Below are 17,495 nucleotides of genomic sequence, written 5' to 3'. Positions count from 1 at the left end.
TGATCAAGCTAGCTCGCCGAGCCACTAAAGCGTCGTTCTCGAGTATAGATGAAACTCTTGATCGAGGTTGGATGGGCCTGTTTGTTCAAGTCAAAACCCCGGACCTGATTTCTGCCACCGACATGCCGTTTCCTGAGAAATGGAATATGAGCCGTGAGTATTTGCTTCCTTTCGAGCATTTTAATTTGGGACCGCCTTTAATTTTCTTGATCCACTCTTTCTTTTCTGTTGCAGTTGTGGCTCAGATGCTGGAACCGATCCCGAACCTTAAACAATGGGTTGAAGGTCTCGTGCTGCAGAGACCGTATTCTGAGCGTGCTTGGGTGGAACTATCAAAGGGTCGATGGGAGGCCCGTAGTCATGGTAAGTCTTTTTCTCAGTTTGTTTGTAGCTCAATCTTCTTCACTTACTTACCCTCCTTTGTTCCTTTGTAGGACTGGGGAAAGATATTGTTATGAGGCCCCCGTATGGTGATGAAGAGGTCCCCGCCCCGAAGCAGGTTAAAGAGAGGAAAAGAAAAGATGCACCGAGTCCCCCGATCTCGGACAAAAAAAACTGGTGAAGAGAACTCGCACACCCAAGGGGGGCTCCAATATCATACTTTGAACTCGATCCGCCAATTAAGGGACGAGCCCGAAGAATAAAAAGAGGAGTTAGCCCGTGTGCGGGCCAATGTTGTGATACAACAATCCTCCGAATCGGCGGAGGTTAACAAGAGAGTTCTGGCCGTGATTCCCGAACAAGGGAAAACCGAGAATATTCGATCTCGAGCTGAGATGGTCGAGGGAGATACTGAGGGCAGGATATCTCGGGCAGAAGATATCTCGAGGGACGAGCTATGGATAGTCGATATTACTGGATCCCCTCAGATATCAGATGCTATGATCCGTGAGGCCAGCATGTAGGAAGGCCGATCCTACAAGGGCATTCAGGAGCCGACCGATATCCACGGTTTTCTGGATGGGATCGAGTCAGTTGCCTCGAAGGAAGTTATCAGGTTTGATGGATTACGGATACCAAAGAAAGCATCATGGTCGGGCTTCGCCGGGTATTCATCAGTCCCGAAACTGGTGGACCGATTCCCGGCCCCGAGTATTGATCCCGATCATAGGCGGAGGGTAGTGCTCTCCGTCCCGGAAGATACCCAAATTTTTTCTTCCCCCGTGGGGGTTGCCAGTTACCTTCGTTCCTTGGTAACCGAAGAGGATCAATCAGTGATGAATGCGGTATGACCCACCTGCCTTTTCAACGAGGCCCAGCATGCTCTGAATTGGGTAACTTTGATGGCATATTTGTTGTTTCTTCTTTACATTTAGATATGTAGTTAATTCTATCATTTTCCCTATGTTTGTAGGCTTCAGTGCTGCATCACAAGGCCTTCTTCCGAATCCGAGAGGCGCACGAGGCTGAGGTTCGGAACCTCACTAAGAAAAGTGACTCTTACAAGCTTCGTAGTGAGAAACTTCGAGCATATTTAACAGCAACTCGGGAAGAGCACGAGGAGATAGCTGAGCAGGTATTCCGAATTTTCCATGATAGTGAAGATGAATTGGAGATAACCACTAACGATCCGATTCTGCAGGTTCGGCAGAGGATCGAGTAGATCGGACGGCTCAACTCATAGGTAGATGGGCTACTAGCCGAGGCGGAAGAATTTAAAAAGAATATGGATATCCTTGCCTAAAAAAAGGAAGCCGTTCAAGCTCAGTTGGAGTTGTCGGAGGCCTAACTTCGATCTGCGAAAGAAAATGCCTTGGGGTTGATCGAAAGGATGAATGAGCTTCAACATCAGTTAGATTTGGCTATTTCTGATTAAGCAAGCTTGGCTGATGAACTTGAAGTGGCTAGATCTGAGGTGATCAAGGCCAATAAAAGAGCTGATGCTAAAAAGGCCTAGTTCAGGATCGATGTTGAGGTCAACCAAGCCAAAGCCAAGAGCATGGTCGAGCACGCTAAATGGTCGAGGAGGTCAGTGCTTAAGGCTTCGATGTTAGGGCCGAGATTAAAATTGCCAAGGCGGAGGAAAACAAGGCTCGAAGGCTGGCCTTCCCGAGGAAGACTCCGATAGCTCGAGCGAATCCGAAAATGGGGAAGATGCCAAGGATACGACCTCCGATGAAGACCAAGCCATTTAGGATGTTAGGTAGTTGTTGTTATTTCTTTTGAGGCTGCTTTCGTCCTTTGTAAAGAACTTCATTTGGGCCAAGTTGCCTTTGTAAAAGATTTGTATATAAACCTTTTCCCTTTTATGGCTTCCGAATCTTTTGCCTTTTTATTAACTTATACCAAGGTCAAAAGTGCCTTAGCATTCAATGATTATTCGAAGGTCCAAGATTGAGATAGTAAAGGCCGGTAGTAAGTACTGCACTCGACCGTTTCTTATAGGCAATCCCCGAGTGAACGTCCGAATTCGAACTGAGGTGGCCCCTAGGCTCGATGGATAGATGTCAAATGAAATGATTTGCTTAAACTTGAAACAGAGTAGCCTTTTTTAAGCTTTATACGTAGTCCTTAGGCTTAATGGTCGAGTGAGTGTTTACTCGAACTCGAAGTAATGTAGCCCTTAGGCTTAATGGTCGAGTGAGTGTTTGCTCGAACTCGAAGTAATGTAGCCCTTAGGCTTAATGGTCAAGTGAGTGTTTGCTCGAACTCGAAGTAATGTAGCCCTTAGGCTTAATGGTCGTGCGAATGTTTGCTCGAACTCGAAGTAATGTAGCCCTTAGACTTAATGGTCGAGTGAGTGTTTGCTCGAACTCGAAGTAATGTAGCCCTTAGTCTTAATGGTTGAGTGAGTGTTTGCTCGAACTCGAAGTAATGTAGCCCTTAGGCTTAATGGTCAAGTGAGTGTTTGCTCGAACTCGAAGTAATGTAGCCCTTAGGATTAAAACTCGAAGTAATGTAGCCCTTAGGATTAATGGTCGAGTGAGTGTTTGCTCGAACTCGAAGTAATGTAGCCCTTAGGCTTAATGGTCGAGTGAGTGTTTGCTCGAACTCGAAGTAATGTAGCCCTTAGGCTTAATGGTCGAGTGAGTGTTTGCTCGAACTCGAAGTAATATAGCCCTTAGGCTTAATGGTCGAGTGAGTGTTTGCTTTAACTCGAAGTAATGTAGCCCTTAGGCTTAATGGTCGAGTGAGTGTTTGCTCGAACTCGAAGTAATGTAGCCCTTAGGATTAATGGTCGAGTGAGTGTTTGCTCGAACTCGAAGTAATGTAGCCCTTAGGCTTAATGGTCGAGTGAGTGTTTGCTCGAACTCGAATTCTTGGAGGGACCTCTTTTCATTTTTGTGTGAAATAATCTTATATGCGCACATATTTTATGCTTAAGGCTTGAGCGATCTACGCGGGCACGATTTATTTGACCGTTTGGCCTATACAATAATCTTGTCTTCTCGAGGACCTTTTAACGTAAATCTTTTTCTTTGTTGCATATGTGATATCCGAGGGCGACGCCCCCCAGTATTCGAGGTTGATCAGATAGAGAAGCCTCAGATACTGATGACGCAACATTTAATACCGATCCGTTGTTCTAAGTTACCTACAATTGTTAGTTTTGAAGTATCAAAAAGAGAAACGAACGGGGATCATACCTCAACATTGGTATCGCTTTTTAGGTGAGTTACATTCCAAGTCTCGGTGCTTCTTTAGGCCTCGATGCTTCTTTAGGCCTGACAGGCCTATCGAAGTCGTTTTTGGTCATGACCCCTGATTATTCCGACCTTGATCATTTCTTCTTTTGTTTCTCACATGGTTCTGACCGGGGCCGCTGCTCCTCCGATCTTTATTATATGGCCGATATCGATCCCCGCTTAACCCTGACCTGCGATCAGTGTCTCTCTTGGTTCTTTCGAGGTTCCTGGCTGGATAAATAGGCTCCGAAGGGACTCCGAATTGACCATCTTCGACTCTGATTTTCGATTGATACCGATTGTGCACACCGGCCCATGTAGTGGCATTGTATTCTATTAAGTTTTGCTTCAATTGTTGTGAAGCCATCGAGCTTCGTTCGTTCAGTCCTTGAGTGAAAGCTTGTACAACCCAATCTTCTGTGACCGGTGGTAGATCCATTCTTTCTGTTTGCAAACGAGATACGAACTTTCTTAGCATCTCGTTATCTTTTTGCCTTACCTTGAAAAAGTCCGACTTCCTGGTCTCGACCTTTATGGCTCCTGCATGTACTTTTACGAAAGAATCTGCAAGCATAGCAAAAGAATCGATCGAGTTAGGCGGTAAATTATGATACCATATCATTGCTCCCTTTGGCAGGGTTTCACCGAATTATTTCAATAATATAGATTCGATCTCGTCATTTTCTAGATCGTTCCCTTTGATGGCACATGTGTAAGAGGTGACGTGTTCGTTGGGGTCGGTCGTTCCATTGTATTTAGGAATTTCGGGCATGCAGAACTTCTTGGGGATCGATTTTGGAGCTGCGCTCGGGGGGAAGGGCTTTTGTACGAATGCTTTTGCACGAACTTTTTGGAATCCATACCCTTTAATATCGGCGGTGCCCCCAGGATCTGATCAACCCTAGAGTTATAAGTTTTCACCTTTTGGTCGTTTACTTCGATCATCCTTTCTCCTGATTCTTTTTGTTTTGTCAGTTCCTCGAGTATCGTAATAATTTCGAGATTAGTCCCCGATTCTTGTTCATTCGATCTCACTATAGCTGGCCCCGTTTTGTGGGTGACTTCTTGGGGTGGACTGGACTCGAGCCTGGTCGGTGCCTAGGTTCGGCTTTGCAACCGGGCTATTGCTACTTGTTGAGCTTGCAATATTTCAAAAATCATACGCAAGTTGATTCCGTTTTCCTCAGCGTTTTGGGTATTTCGAGCTGCAGATCGAGTTCCACCATGAATGCTATTTTCAGGGTCGGAACGTCGGTTTGCCTCGATGGCCACATGTGAATTATAGTCTATTGGCTCTTCAACCTGAGCTTCAACGGGATCGACAAGTGACCTTTCACCCCCGAGCGTCAAGTTGTTGTTCTCATCTTGAAGGCCAACTTCGTTGTCGATAGGTAGGGCCATTAATTGTGAATTCATCATTTTCAGCCTGAAATCAAAGATACTTCCAAGAGCAAGTATAAAATAGTGTGTTTCACAGAGATTCGCACCAAATAACCACTATTATCCTTAGCCCCACGGTGGGCGCCAAACTGTTTACCCGAAAAACGGATATAGTTGAATTTATGCGTAGTTCTAAGGACACGCGGTATAACTTGGTACAAATCGGAAAAGTAAGTAGAAATATATATCGGATATTGACTGTAAAAAAGGAATGAAATACAAACCAAATTGAGTAGAGAATGATTTACAAACAAGCAAGATGAATCAATGTCCAAGCTCAAAAATGATTATCTCAACTATATATCAATTTAATAATCTTTAAAATGTGAGTGTATCAATGTTTTCTTCTCTGGATGTTTCCTTACAAAAAAATGATGCCCACTCCTAATATAGTGAAAAATCATGCTTTAGATATAATAAAAAATACATAGTGGAGATCCCATGATAGATTATTTAATTAGCTTTTCCTTAATTCTCGCCGAGATCCTCTTCATAAGTGCGGCTACAACGGCTCTTTGTCTCATAGCTCGATCTTGGTTGGTCTTGGTACTGATCGGTCTCCGAGTCTCGAGCTCGATATTGACTCGGGCTCGGTATTTGACTCGAACTCGATATTGACTCGGGCTTGGTATTGACTCGAGCTTGATATTGACTTCGAGCTTGGTATTGAATCGAGCTCGATATTGACTTTGAGCTCGGTATTGATCGGTCCCTGAATCTTGAGTTTGATAACCTGGCTTCGGATCTCATCTCGATATTATGAAGACGACCTTTGGTCCATCATGTTCCAATCTTGACTAATTATACGAAAGGCAAAACCGATTTTGACCCCATATATATATATATATATATATATATATATATATGTATTGAGAGAGATCTCTTGGCGCTTTTATGAAATCAGCTAGAAGATTAATAGAATGATTAGTGCTAGTAAAATAAAATGTGGACACCTGAATGTGAATAGGGCAAGTAAAACAATGACGAGAGAATTTTTTTGTTAATCACAGCAGACTACACTAATCTAACATTAATTTACCATATCTTGATTTAGTTGCCCTGTATATGATCATGCAGGTTAGTAAAACCTAGCTAGAAAAAACATCAAATTTGAACAAGTAATAGTAAAGGAAAAGTAATAGTAAAGGATTCTTAGTGTTGGTTCCAATTCCTCCTTTTTATTAGGTTGTAGTTACTTATATTGGAATGATCCAATTTGTATGGTTGCTGATCCTGTTGCTGCTGGATTGATCAGTCTAAAGTAAAGTCATTTACAAAGTAATCGCCAATATTTGTTGCAGCTTCTCTTGTGTGATAATTAACCCTTGATTGTAATGAGCTGAAAAGCAAAGAATTCACTGATGATGATAGATAATTAGAACTTAGCAAGCTAGAAGACCAATTAGGCAGTAATGGAACAATATTGTTGCTTGCTGCTTCTGATCTTGTTGCTGCTGAAGCCAAGTTCATGTTCATGTTCTCATTGTTGTAATTCTGTAAAGAAATGTTGCTAATCCCACTTGATGGAGTAGCAATGCTACTCAAATTTGATAACTCAAAATCCCCAATTATCTCATTTGCTATTGTGTAATTAGTGTCACAATTAGGAGACTCTTGGGATTGTGATGATGTTGGATTTGGTTTCTTCACTGTTGGGCTCTTCTGAAACACCCTACAAACTACCCATTCCTCCTGAAAGAAAGATAAAAAAAAGTTGTATAAGGAATTAATTAATGGCTGCACAATATATTAATGATGCTGGTTCAATTCAAGAAAACGACAGTGATCATCACCTCTATATATGTTGTATATAGCTGATCATTTTTTTTTCTCATAAAGAGACTTAAGTACAATATCGTGAAGAATATTTATATTATTAGTGCACTTTAATAGCACGTAAAATGTCTTATTTTTCAGTTTACAAAGCCTAATTTTTGTACAGTTAATTGTAAGACTAAATATTGTTTCCAAACTGTCACTGTATTGAAGTTAAACTCAGTACTCATCCGTTTCAGTTTATGTGTCTTGGTTTTCTTTTTAATTTGTCTAAAAAAATGTCTCTAGCTTTCTCTATTTGGTACTAGTAAGTTTTTAATTTCGATTACGAGAACGATGTGTCATGTTTAACATGACAAAATTCAAAAAGGTATTTTTTGTTTGTTAATTATACACCCTTTTTAGTTTAAAATCACAACTCACAAGATTCAAAGTCTCCTTTACATACTAAGATACATGAGTAATATCTTAGCATTGTTTTCTAAACATAATAAATTACCTTTGAAGGTTTGAAGCCAAGCTCGGTTTCTAGTCTATATTCATGCATAATCCAGTTGGTTTTTTCGCCCTTAGGAGCTCTTCCTCTATAGAAAACCAGTGTTTTCTTCATACCAATTAGCACTCCGCCATGAAAAATCTCCTTGTCCTTGCCTGTTGTTTTCCAATAGCCTGCTTCTGTTGCTCGGTTAGTACGAAGGCCCGTTGGATACTTCCGATCTTTAAGGCTAAAAAAGTACCATTCTTTTTCTCCCATTGAGGCTTTCGCTGCACCAAAAACAGCCAAAAAAATGAGTATATATATATATATTTCGTTGTCTTGATTTGTATAGTGAGAAACTTAAGAGATCGATTAGTTCATATTTTCTCCTACAAACGCAAATTTTTGCTAACGTAAAATATGGTAACAAACAAGAAAGCAATGTAGAGGAAAGTCATTTTCTGTTTGTTTCATTGTTTGTTAGGTTAATAAGCAGTGATATCGATGTAATATTCTATCTTTGCCTTTAGGGTAACAAAAATCCTTTCCTTCAAAGTAAGATTTAAATGTCAAGTGGCAAAAGAAAGATTTAAATCTCTATATAACTGCTATATATAACAAATAATTAAACTTTGTACTATTAACCGCTCGTGGCATTAATTTGTCAAATGTTATTGGACTTTAAATACCACTTTAGTATGCTATGCAAATTATAATGCATTAGATGTGATGATGCTATATCTTGCGTTAAAAATATTATTAGGTAAAACTTAACATTTGGATGTTACATACTGGTCTGTGGGAATTAATAACTAAGTTCATAAACATGTTTTCTGATGAAAAAATTTAATTAAAAGATACAACTCGATCAGTTTCCATTGATTTATTTTGTCACAGCTCTTTTGGAACAAAATCGGAACAGGAAATTAAAATATACGTACGTACTAATAAAAGGGGGAAAAACATGAAGATAGAAACATGCAGAAGAGAGAATCATGAACCAAAATATAATAAAGCTACGAACCTGGGAGGTCCCAAGGCTCACACTTATTGAGATCAACATCAGCAAAAGCTGCAGCAGTGAAACTGAAATCAGAAACCTTATTTCTGAGATAATAAGTGATGAGTTCTTCATCAGTGGGATGGAATCTAAACCCTGAAGGAAGTTTATTATTAATTTCCTCCATTAATGCTAATTAGCTTTAATTTGTGAGGCCATTTAGAGGAAAGTATGTACGGATGCAAAGAAGCTGCCTATTTAATGGGGTTAAGTTAATACTTGAGGAAGAAGCAGCCATTTTTGGTCTTTGTTAATCCTCGTGATTACAGCTACCATATTGACAAAGATAGTGCCTCTGGAGATTATAGATTTATCATGACGGGGACGTAAGTTGATTATTATAATGCAATTGCATGACATTAAACATACTGCTCACTTCTTTAATTATTCTCTATAAACTGCCACTAGATTTATGTTTAGGATTTAATTTATATGTAATAATTTTTTACACTCTTATCGTGTATAATTTGACTTGTTATAAAACTACACTACAAAAATTCTTATAGAAGTTAACTCGTAAGTACTTATTACATAAGGAAATAATAGCTTTTTATGCTTGTAATATTCCATTAAATAATGGTAAATTACAATACTGACTATATAATCAGTGGCGTAGCTACAAAAAGTGAATGGTATTTAGTTGAACACCTTTGATCAAAAAATTATATTAAGTATATCGAAATCTACACTATGGATATAGGTCAAAATTTACTTTTATAAATACATATTAAATTTAACACCCTTTGCTATATCCCTGGCTCTGCCACTAACCATTATGGTATTTTTAGCTATATATCCATGTTTTCCAATATTTGCAAGTACAGTTGAGTAGATGTGAGTAGCAAATAATTTAAACGGTAGGAAAAATAAAAATTGAAGTCAAGGCTGCAACAGGATTACACGGGAGAGCAGATATTCTACCTCATCAATTTGCTTGTCCAACTAACTTCACCCATTTCTACCAACCCAAAAAGTATGTCTAAATTATGCCATAATTTCATGACATTTGTCATGATATAATATCCATTATAATAAATTTGTGGATCATGACATTTGTCATGACATAATATCCATTATTAGGCCAAGGATTTCTTGCTATAAATAGAGGAGTTTCTCCTCATTTGCAAACACACCAATTCAAGAGCTTTTCACTCTTATCTTTCTTTCTCCTCCTTTATTTCATTATAGAGTATTTTGTAAGAGAGTGAGTGTTGGGAAACACTTGTGTGAACCCTTTCTTTGGAGTGATCTTGTGAGGTTATTCTTTTGGGGTATTTGATTAATTAGAGTATTTACTCTAATTTTGTACTCTCTTTTGTACTCTTGTTGGTATAGTAAAATTGCTTCTCTCCGCTTGTGGACGTAGGTCATCTTGACCGAACCACGTTAAATTTGTGCATTCTTTATATTCTTTAATTGCCGTTATTATCAACTTCCATTGTCTTTGTTATTATCATTATAACGTTGTTTGGCTAAATTTCGCACTACCCGGGTTTCCGATCCTAATAAATTGGTATCAGAGCTAGATCTAACCGGGTTAGTTTAAATAGCCAAAATGACTCTAACAAAGTCTTATGTTGAGAAATTTGACCGAAGTGCAAACTTCAGAATGTGACAATTAAAGATGGAAGCTATCCTAATTCAGGATGGCTTAGATTTGGCACTGCAAGGAAAGGAGAAGATGCCGGATAAAATGACGGACGAGAAGTTTGCCGTCATAGACAAAAAGGCAAAAACATGTATTATTTTAAATCTTTCAAATGATGTTTTGCGTGAAGTTGCAACAGAAAGCTCAGCCAAAGGCATATGGGAAAAACTTAAAACCTTATATATAAAAAGAACAGTAGAAAACAGGCTTTACCTAAAGCAAAAACTCTACACTTTTTGTATGGCTGAAGGTACCTCTATACTTACTCATTTTGATACTTTTGATTCTCTTCTTATGGATTTAAGTAACATAGATGCTGAAATCAAAGATGAGAATCAAGCCGTGTTATTGCTTGTTTCCTTACCCCAGTCGTTTAAACATATAAGAGATACTATGCTTTATGGAAAGGATAATATCTCTTATAAAGATATCAAATCTATTTTGAAATCAAAAGAACAAATAGATAGAGATATTACTGGGAAAACTAGTGGGAACCAAGGGGAAGGCTTATTCATAAGAGGTAGATCCAATAAGAAAGATTCAATTAGTGAGAAACCTAAATCAAGGTCAAAATCCAGATACAGAAATGTCACGTGCAAATATTGTCATAAGAAATGTCACATTATTTCTGAATACTTTAAATTGAAAAACAAAGAAAAACATACAGAAAAGAAAAATGAGCACAAAAATACTGACACTGCCGAAGCAAGTGTAGCTGCTGATGAGACTGAGGGAATTATTTTTTTAGCAACTAATAATAGTTTCAAATATAACAATGAGTGAATTTTAGATTTGAGGTGTTCTTATCATATGTGTCCCAGTCAGGATTTATTTACCACATATGAATCTATTGGAGGTGAAGTTGTCTTGATGGGCAACAATGTTGCCTGCAAAGTTATTGGAAAAGGTACAGTCCGAATCAAAATGCACGATGGTGTGGTGAGAACTCTCACCGATGTTAGACATGTTCCTGACTTGAAGAAAAATCTCATCTCTTTGGGCACTCTAGAATCTCTTGGGTGCAAGTACACAGGTGAAGGTGGAGTTCTGAAAATTTCTCATGGTGCTCTTGTGATCATGAAAGCACGCAGATCTGGTACGTTGTATACTCTTTTGGGATCTACTGTTACAGGTGCTGCTGCAGTTTCAATATCAGATAAATCAGATTCTGACATCACCAAATTGTGGCATATGAGTGAAAAAGGTCTTTCCATCCTCAGTAAAAGAGGTCTCTTATGTGGCCAAAGTATCGAAAATATGGAGTTCTGTGAACACTGTGTGTTCGGGAAGCAGAAAAGAGTCAGCTTCAAATCTCCAGCAATTCATAGAACAAAAGGTACTTTGGATTACATTCATTCAGATCTTTGGGGTCCTTCACGTACCCCATCAAAAGGTGGTGCCAGGTATATGTTAAGTTTCATTGATGATTATTCAAGGAAAGTTTGGGTTTATTTCCTGAAAAATAAAAGTGATGTTTTCTTAAATTTCAAACAATGGAAAGTTTTGATTGAGAAGCAAACAGGAAAACAGGTTAAGCGGTTTAGAACAGATAATGGCTTGAAATTTTGTAATGATGAATTCAACGAATTTTACAAGAATGAAGGAATTGCTCGACATGGTACTGTGAGAATGACACCTCAGCAAAATGGCGTGGCAGAAAGGATGAATAGAACTCTTTTGGAAAGGGCTCGTTGCATGATTTCAAATGCTGGGTTGACAAACGCCTTTTGGGCAGAAGCTATCTCTACAACTTATTATATTGTCAACCGAGCTCCTTCTGTACCTTTGAACTTTAAGACACCAGAGGAAATGCGGTCAGGTACTCCTGCTAATTATTCTGATTTAAAGATATTTGGTTGCCCTGCATACATGCATGTAAATGATGGAAAATTAGAGCGAAGGGCTAAAAAGTGTATTTTCCTTGGGTATGCATCTGGGGTGAAAGGATACCGATTATGGTATCCTGATCCCATGGCACCAAAATTTATAATTAGCAGAGATGTAACCTTTGATGAATCCTCTATGTTACATTCTAGAAAAGAGTCTTCTAGTTCTTGTAATACAGATAAAGGAAAGAGTACACAGAACCAGGTGGAGATTGAGATTGGCATTCCTTCTGAGCCAAGCTCATCAACTTTGGAGCAAAATACAGTTGAAACTCCTGAAGTTGAGACAGAAGCTGAAATTCCTGAAGTTGAGACTCCTGAAGTTGAACCAGAAGAAGAGGAGTATTCTATAGCCAAACATAGACCAAGAAGAGAAGGTAAACAACCATTAAGGTTTGTAGATTATATTACATTTGCTTTTTCAGTTGCACAGGAAACTGAAAAAATTGGAGAACCATCAAAATATTCAGAAGCAGTTTGTGGTGCTGACTCAGCCAAGTGGCTGATTGCAATGAATGAAGAAATTGAGTCTCTCCACAAGAATGGTACTTGGTCTCTTGTGAAGCCGCCATCAGGAAAAAGAATTGTTGGTTGCAAATGGGTCTTCAAGAAAAAAGATGGCATTCCAGGGGTTGAAGATGCGAGGTATAAGGCACGATTAGTTGCAAAGGGCTATAGTCAGGTACAAGGAGTTGATTTTAATGATATTTTCTCACATGTTGTTAAACATAGCTCTATTCGTGTCTTGCTTGCCTTCGTTGCCATGTATGATTTGGAATTAGAACAACTTGATGTTAAGACAGCTTTCTTACATGGCGAACTTGAGGAACAAATATACATGCATCAACCCGAAGGATTTGAAATTGAAGGAAAAGAAGATCATGTTTGCTTGTTGAAGAAATCCTTGTACGGATTAAAGCAGTCTCCAAGACAATGGTATAAAAGGTTTGATTCCTTTATGTTGGGTCATGGTTATTCGAGGAGCATGTATGATAGTTGTGTTTACTTCCGGAAGTTAAATGATGGTTCATTTGTGTACCTATTATTATATGTTGATGACATGCTCATTGCTGCTAAGGATTTAACAGAAATTTATAATTTGAAAAGTCAGCTGAAACATGAATTTGAGATGAAAGATTTGGGAGCAGCTAAGAAAATCCTTGGCATGAAAATCAAAAGAGATCGAAAAGCCAACAGGCTATTTCTGACCCAAAAGAAGTACTTGGAGAAAGTCTTGGAGAGGTTTGGCATGAAAGATGCTAAACCAGTTAGTACCCCTCTTGCTGCTCATTTTAAGTTATCAGCTGCTCAGTTCCCGCAGTCAGAGGAAGAAGAGAGGTACATGGCACAGGTTCTTTATTCTAGTGCAGTCGGCAGTATTATGTATGCAATGGTTTGTACACGTCCAGATATTTCACAAGCAGTGAGCGTGGTAAGCCGGTATATGGCTTGCCCTGGTAAAGCACATTGGCATGATGTGAAATGGATTCTCAGATACTTGCGAGGTACTTCAAACACATGTTTGGAGTTTTGGAGAAATACTAACACCTTGGTTGGTTTTGTAGACTCAGATTATGCAGGTGATCTTGACAAAAGAAGATTACTGACAGGCTATGTATTTTGCATCGGTGGTTGAGCTATTAGTTGGAAAGCTACATTACAACATGTAGTAGCTTTATCTACTACCGAAGCAGAATATATGGCAGTGACCGAGGTGATCAAAGAAGCTTTATGGTTGAAGGGTCTATTTGCGGAACTCAGTTTACACCAAGGTGGTATTACAATTTTCTGTGATAGTCAAAGTGCCATTCACTTGACTAAAGATCAAATGTATCATGAGAGGACAAAGCACATTGATATAAAGTATCATTTCATCTGAGAAACCATTGTTGAAAGAAAAGTCTCTGTTCAGAAGATCAACACTAGAGACAATCCTGCTGACATGTTCACAAAACCTCTTCCAGTATCCAAGTTAAAGCTTTGCCTGAACTTGATTGGCATTTATGAAGAATGATTTTGCCTATTGGGGTTTTTGCGGAGAAGGTGGTGCTAATTTACTATATATAAGCCGAAATTAGGCCAAGGTGGAGATTTGTAATATGGCCAAATTTTTATGACATTTGCCATGACATAATATCCATTATAACAAATTTGTGGATCATGACATTTGCCATGACATAATATCCATTATTAGGCCAATGATTTCTTGCTATAAATAGAGGAGTTTCTCCTCATTTGCAAACACACCAATTCAAGAGCTTTTCACTCTTGTCTTTCTTTCTCCTCCTTTATTTCATTATAGAGTATTTTGTAAGAGAATGAGTGTTGGGAAACACTTGTATGAACCCTTTCTTTGGAGTGATCTTGTGAGGTTATTCTCTTGGGGTATTTGATTAATTAGAGTATTTACTCTAATTTTGTACTTTCTTTTGTACTCTTGTTGGTATAGTGAAATTGCTTCTCTCCGCTTGTGGACGTAGGTCATCTTCACCGAACCACGTTAAATTTGTGTCTTCTTTATATTCTTTAATTGTCGTTATTATCAACTTCCATTGTCTTTGTTATTATCATTATAACGTTGTTTGGCTAAATTCCGCACTACCCGGGTTCCCGATCCTAACATTATCCTCACTATACCCAAATCTTCCTTTCGTCATCCTCAATATTCTGTTGACACTTGTTTGTCTTTTCCCTTCCTCAACAGAAGAAGAACAAGCTAGCTAGATATATTAATATTAGTAGAAATTTTATTAATCCGGACGTATGATTTTTTTTTTGGAGTACATAAAGCTAATATCAGTGGCGTCCGATCCGTTTATTGTATACTCCTACTAGATAGTAGCAGTAGTCACTTCTTATATTATGAGAATTGTTTACCGCGCCAATTTAAAACTGATTATGTGGGTAAAAACATATATAATTGGTGTGAAAAAATATTAATGGGAAGAGTGGTTAAATTTTTCACCAATTAGGAATGCCTACTCTCCTGTATTTCCGAGCAACTGATCTCCTGTACTAATTTCCACTCTTGACTTCAATTCTTTCCATTATAATATACATAGTGAGTGCATCTTTTTCCTCTTCTCATTTGGTCATTGCATCTGCTTCCCATTTTGTCAATACTAACAAAGATCTCTTTTATACTTCAAATCTCTACTCTATGGTTTCTAGAAAGGCCATGCCGAGTTATTACCACCTCACGTGCACAAAAGAAGTGTACAGAAATAAAATTTTAAAGTCAAAACCCAGAGGTCGGATTAGAATTAATTTGAACATTATGGTTTCAAGGTAGGAATTATAGGAGAGCTAGCCGACAATGCAAATTGACCATCCACTGGGGTGGGGTGGGTGAGTAATGATTTGATTTGCTCTGAATTAGCGATGTAAACCGAACCGAAAAATCGCACCAAATCGAAAAGTCAAACCAAATCGATTAAAAAACCAGACTTGATTTGGTATTGAGTAAAAAAATTCGAACCAACCCGACATATAAATATATAATTTTTATATAGAATTTTCTTTAAAAAATATCTAGAAATATTTGGAATTCTCTTGCGAGATATAAATTTTAATAGAATATGAAGTGCTCCATATTTATTGACCTTAAATAATGGGTTGTATGATCACTTTCTTATCAAGTGTTACTGAAATACGTTTATCTCTTTGTTCTTCCATATTCATATCATATGTTAAGATCTATTAAATTCTTATATTTTTTTCGAATGTGAAGTGATTATGAATATTTAGGTATCATATTGATTTTTATGTTTAATTACTAGATTCGATTAACCTGACAGTGTACATTAACGAAAAATTATTGTCAGACGACTAAAAGAATAACTATTATGTGTTACTAATAGAATTCTCCCATAAGAATATTTTAATCGATAATATGTTTGTCAATTTTTTATATTTTTACTAAATATATATTTACTTATCAAATATTTAACAAAGTAAGATTGAAATAATATTTAAGTAACAAAAAAATCCGAAAAACCCGACAATTTTAACCAATCTAAACCGATATAGTTGGTTTGATTTGGTTTTGATAAAAATCGAACCAATGCGGTCCATGTACACCCCTACTCTGAACCTTTCAGGGTCTTCGTGACGCTAACCACGTTAGCAGGAGCGTTGAAAACATAATAATCGATCCTTAATTAATTAAATTAACATTGGACTTTATACACATAAGACTAGCAGACTCGAATATACGAAATGTCAACAAGAGCAATTAATTTAATTTGTACCAGTCCCCAACTTTCCACAGGTGAATACAAGAATCAGAAACAAAGGCTTCTAGCTATACACATGAGTTTCTTTGCTAAACAAAAATATGCTCAACAGAACAAAATTAAATTGGGATAGCCTGCTATAGACATCTTTCTCGTCCCATCAGAGATCTCCTAAATTTATTAATAATCCAATTTACGTAGAACAATCCATGTAAATTCATGTATTATTGATACATTTTATTTTTACTTAATAAAAAAGTGAAAAATCCATGTAAATTCAGATATGATAAAGTAATACAAGAACGCATAAAAGTAACATAGAAATGTAAAAAACATGAGATTTCCTTAAGGAAAGGTGCATTGGTAAAGAGAGGAGAAGCACCCAAAGTATTACACCCTGTTAAGTCCAATTTAACTTGCATATATAACACAAAACCATATGCATCAACGACTCTATTCTAGCACTCAAGACATGCTCCAGAATTGGCATCAGTTAGCGTCGCCCTCTGTCGATTTCCCTGCAAAACATTTAAAAAGAGCATAGAAATTGTTAATATTTCTTAAATAATAAATTTTCCTTGGCTAAGCATGCTTGAAAACTTTAAGCATTTATATGCTTGTTTAATTTATATATTCAGCCATTCTTCAAGTATTATGTGGTCCATCTTCATCTGTTGCATAAAATTTTATTTCTTGAAGCTAATAAATTTCATTTCAATTTTTTGTCACATCTCATTGCAGATGTAAGTATCATTTGCCCACCTATATGCTTTCAAGAAGTACAAGTATTCCAATGTTGCTAATTAGGCATTATTTCCATCATCAATGATACCTGTAACTTTTCTTTATCCTCTATTTTCTCCACTAAACTTCTTAAAAGTAGCAAATAAATTACAGACCATACTGTAGCCTAAGATTCATATCCACACACAATCCAAAGTAGAATGCTAGGAACACACACACAATCTCTTATTATAACAATCAAAGCAGAAATGGATTACCTATAAGAGCTATTTGATTACTGCACTCTATATAATGCAGTTACCATATTTTTAAACACAGACCCATACTAAGTTCTTGGTACTCACATTATTATACATTGAATCAAGGACAACATAAATATATCATACCAATTAAAATTAACACAAAAATCACCTGCTGGATAGCTATGATCTCCAAAAATTCCTAAACTTTCCCACACAAAAAAAAAACCCGAATATTATATCTAAAATATAGACCTTTTGCCTTTTCCCTGGAAACTGTCTTAGTGGAAGAGTCCAACAAATAAAAAAACGCAGATGGAAAAAACTGAATCTATATTTGATTGAAAAATGGTTGAGAATAAA

The 17,495-nt window shown here is 37.5% G+C and overlaps 1 protein-coding gene across 1 annotated transcript; it reads right to left on the bottom strand.

Annotated features, from left to right (window-relative positions):
- Positions 1 to 6,026: 6,026 nt before the first annotated feature.
- Positions 6,027 to 8,561, bottom strand: LOC107773512 (NAC domain-containing protein 100-like). Its single transcript, XM_016592921.2, has 3 exons — positions 8,345 to 8,561; positions 7,342 to 7,607; positions 6,027 to 6,758 (listed from the first exon to the last, which is right to left on the bottom strand). The coding sequence occupies exons 1-3, from the start codon at positions 8,505 to 8,507 to the stop codon at positions 6,318 to 6,320; spliced, it is 870 nt and encodes a 289-aa protein (XP_016448407.1). The 5' UTR covers positions 8,508 to 8,561; the 3' UTR covers positions 6,027 to 6,317.
- Positions 8,562 to 17,495: the final 8,934 nt, after the last annotated feature.

The sequence above is a fragment of the Nicotiana tabacum genome, chromosome 4 (genome assembly GCF_000715075.1).
Source record: "Nicotiana tabacum cultivar K326 chromosome 4, ASM71507v2, whole genome shotgun sequence".
Classification (NCBI taxonomy): Eukaryota; Viridiplantae; Streptophyta; class Magnoliopsida; order Solanales; family Solanaceae; genus Nicotiana; species Nicotiana tabacum.
The sequence above is the reverse complement of the archived record's forward strand: the minus strand, read 5'-3'. Positions and strand labels throughout refer to the sequence as shown.

Coding starts and splice junctions, on each gene's coding strand:
- LOC107773512 (XM_016592921.2), bottom strand. CDS start 8,507: ATGGAGGAAATTAATAATAAACTTCCTTCAGGGTTTAGATTCCATCCC. Junction 7,608..8,344: donor TGAGCCTTGGGACCTCCCAG/GTTCGTAGCTTT, acceptor TTTTTGGTGCAG/CGAAAGCCTCAATGGGAGAA. Junction 6,759..7,341: donor TTGGCTTCAAACCTTCAAAG/GTAATTTATTAT, acceptor TCTTTCTTTCAG/GAGGAATGGGTAGTTTGTAG.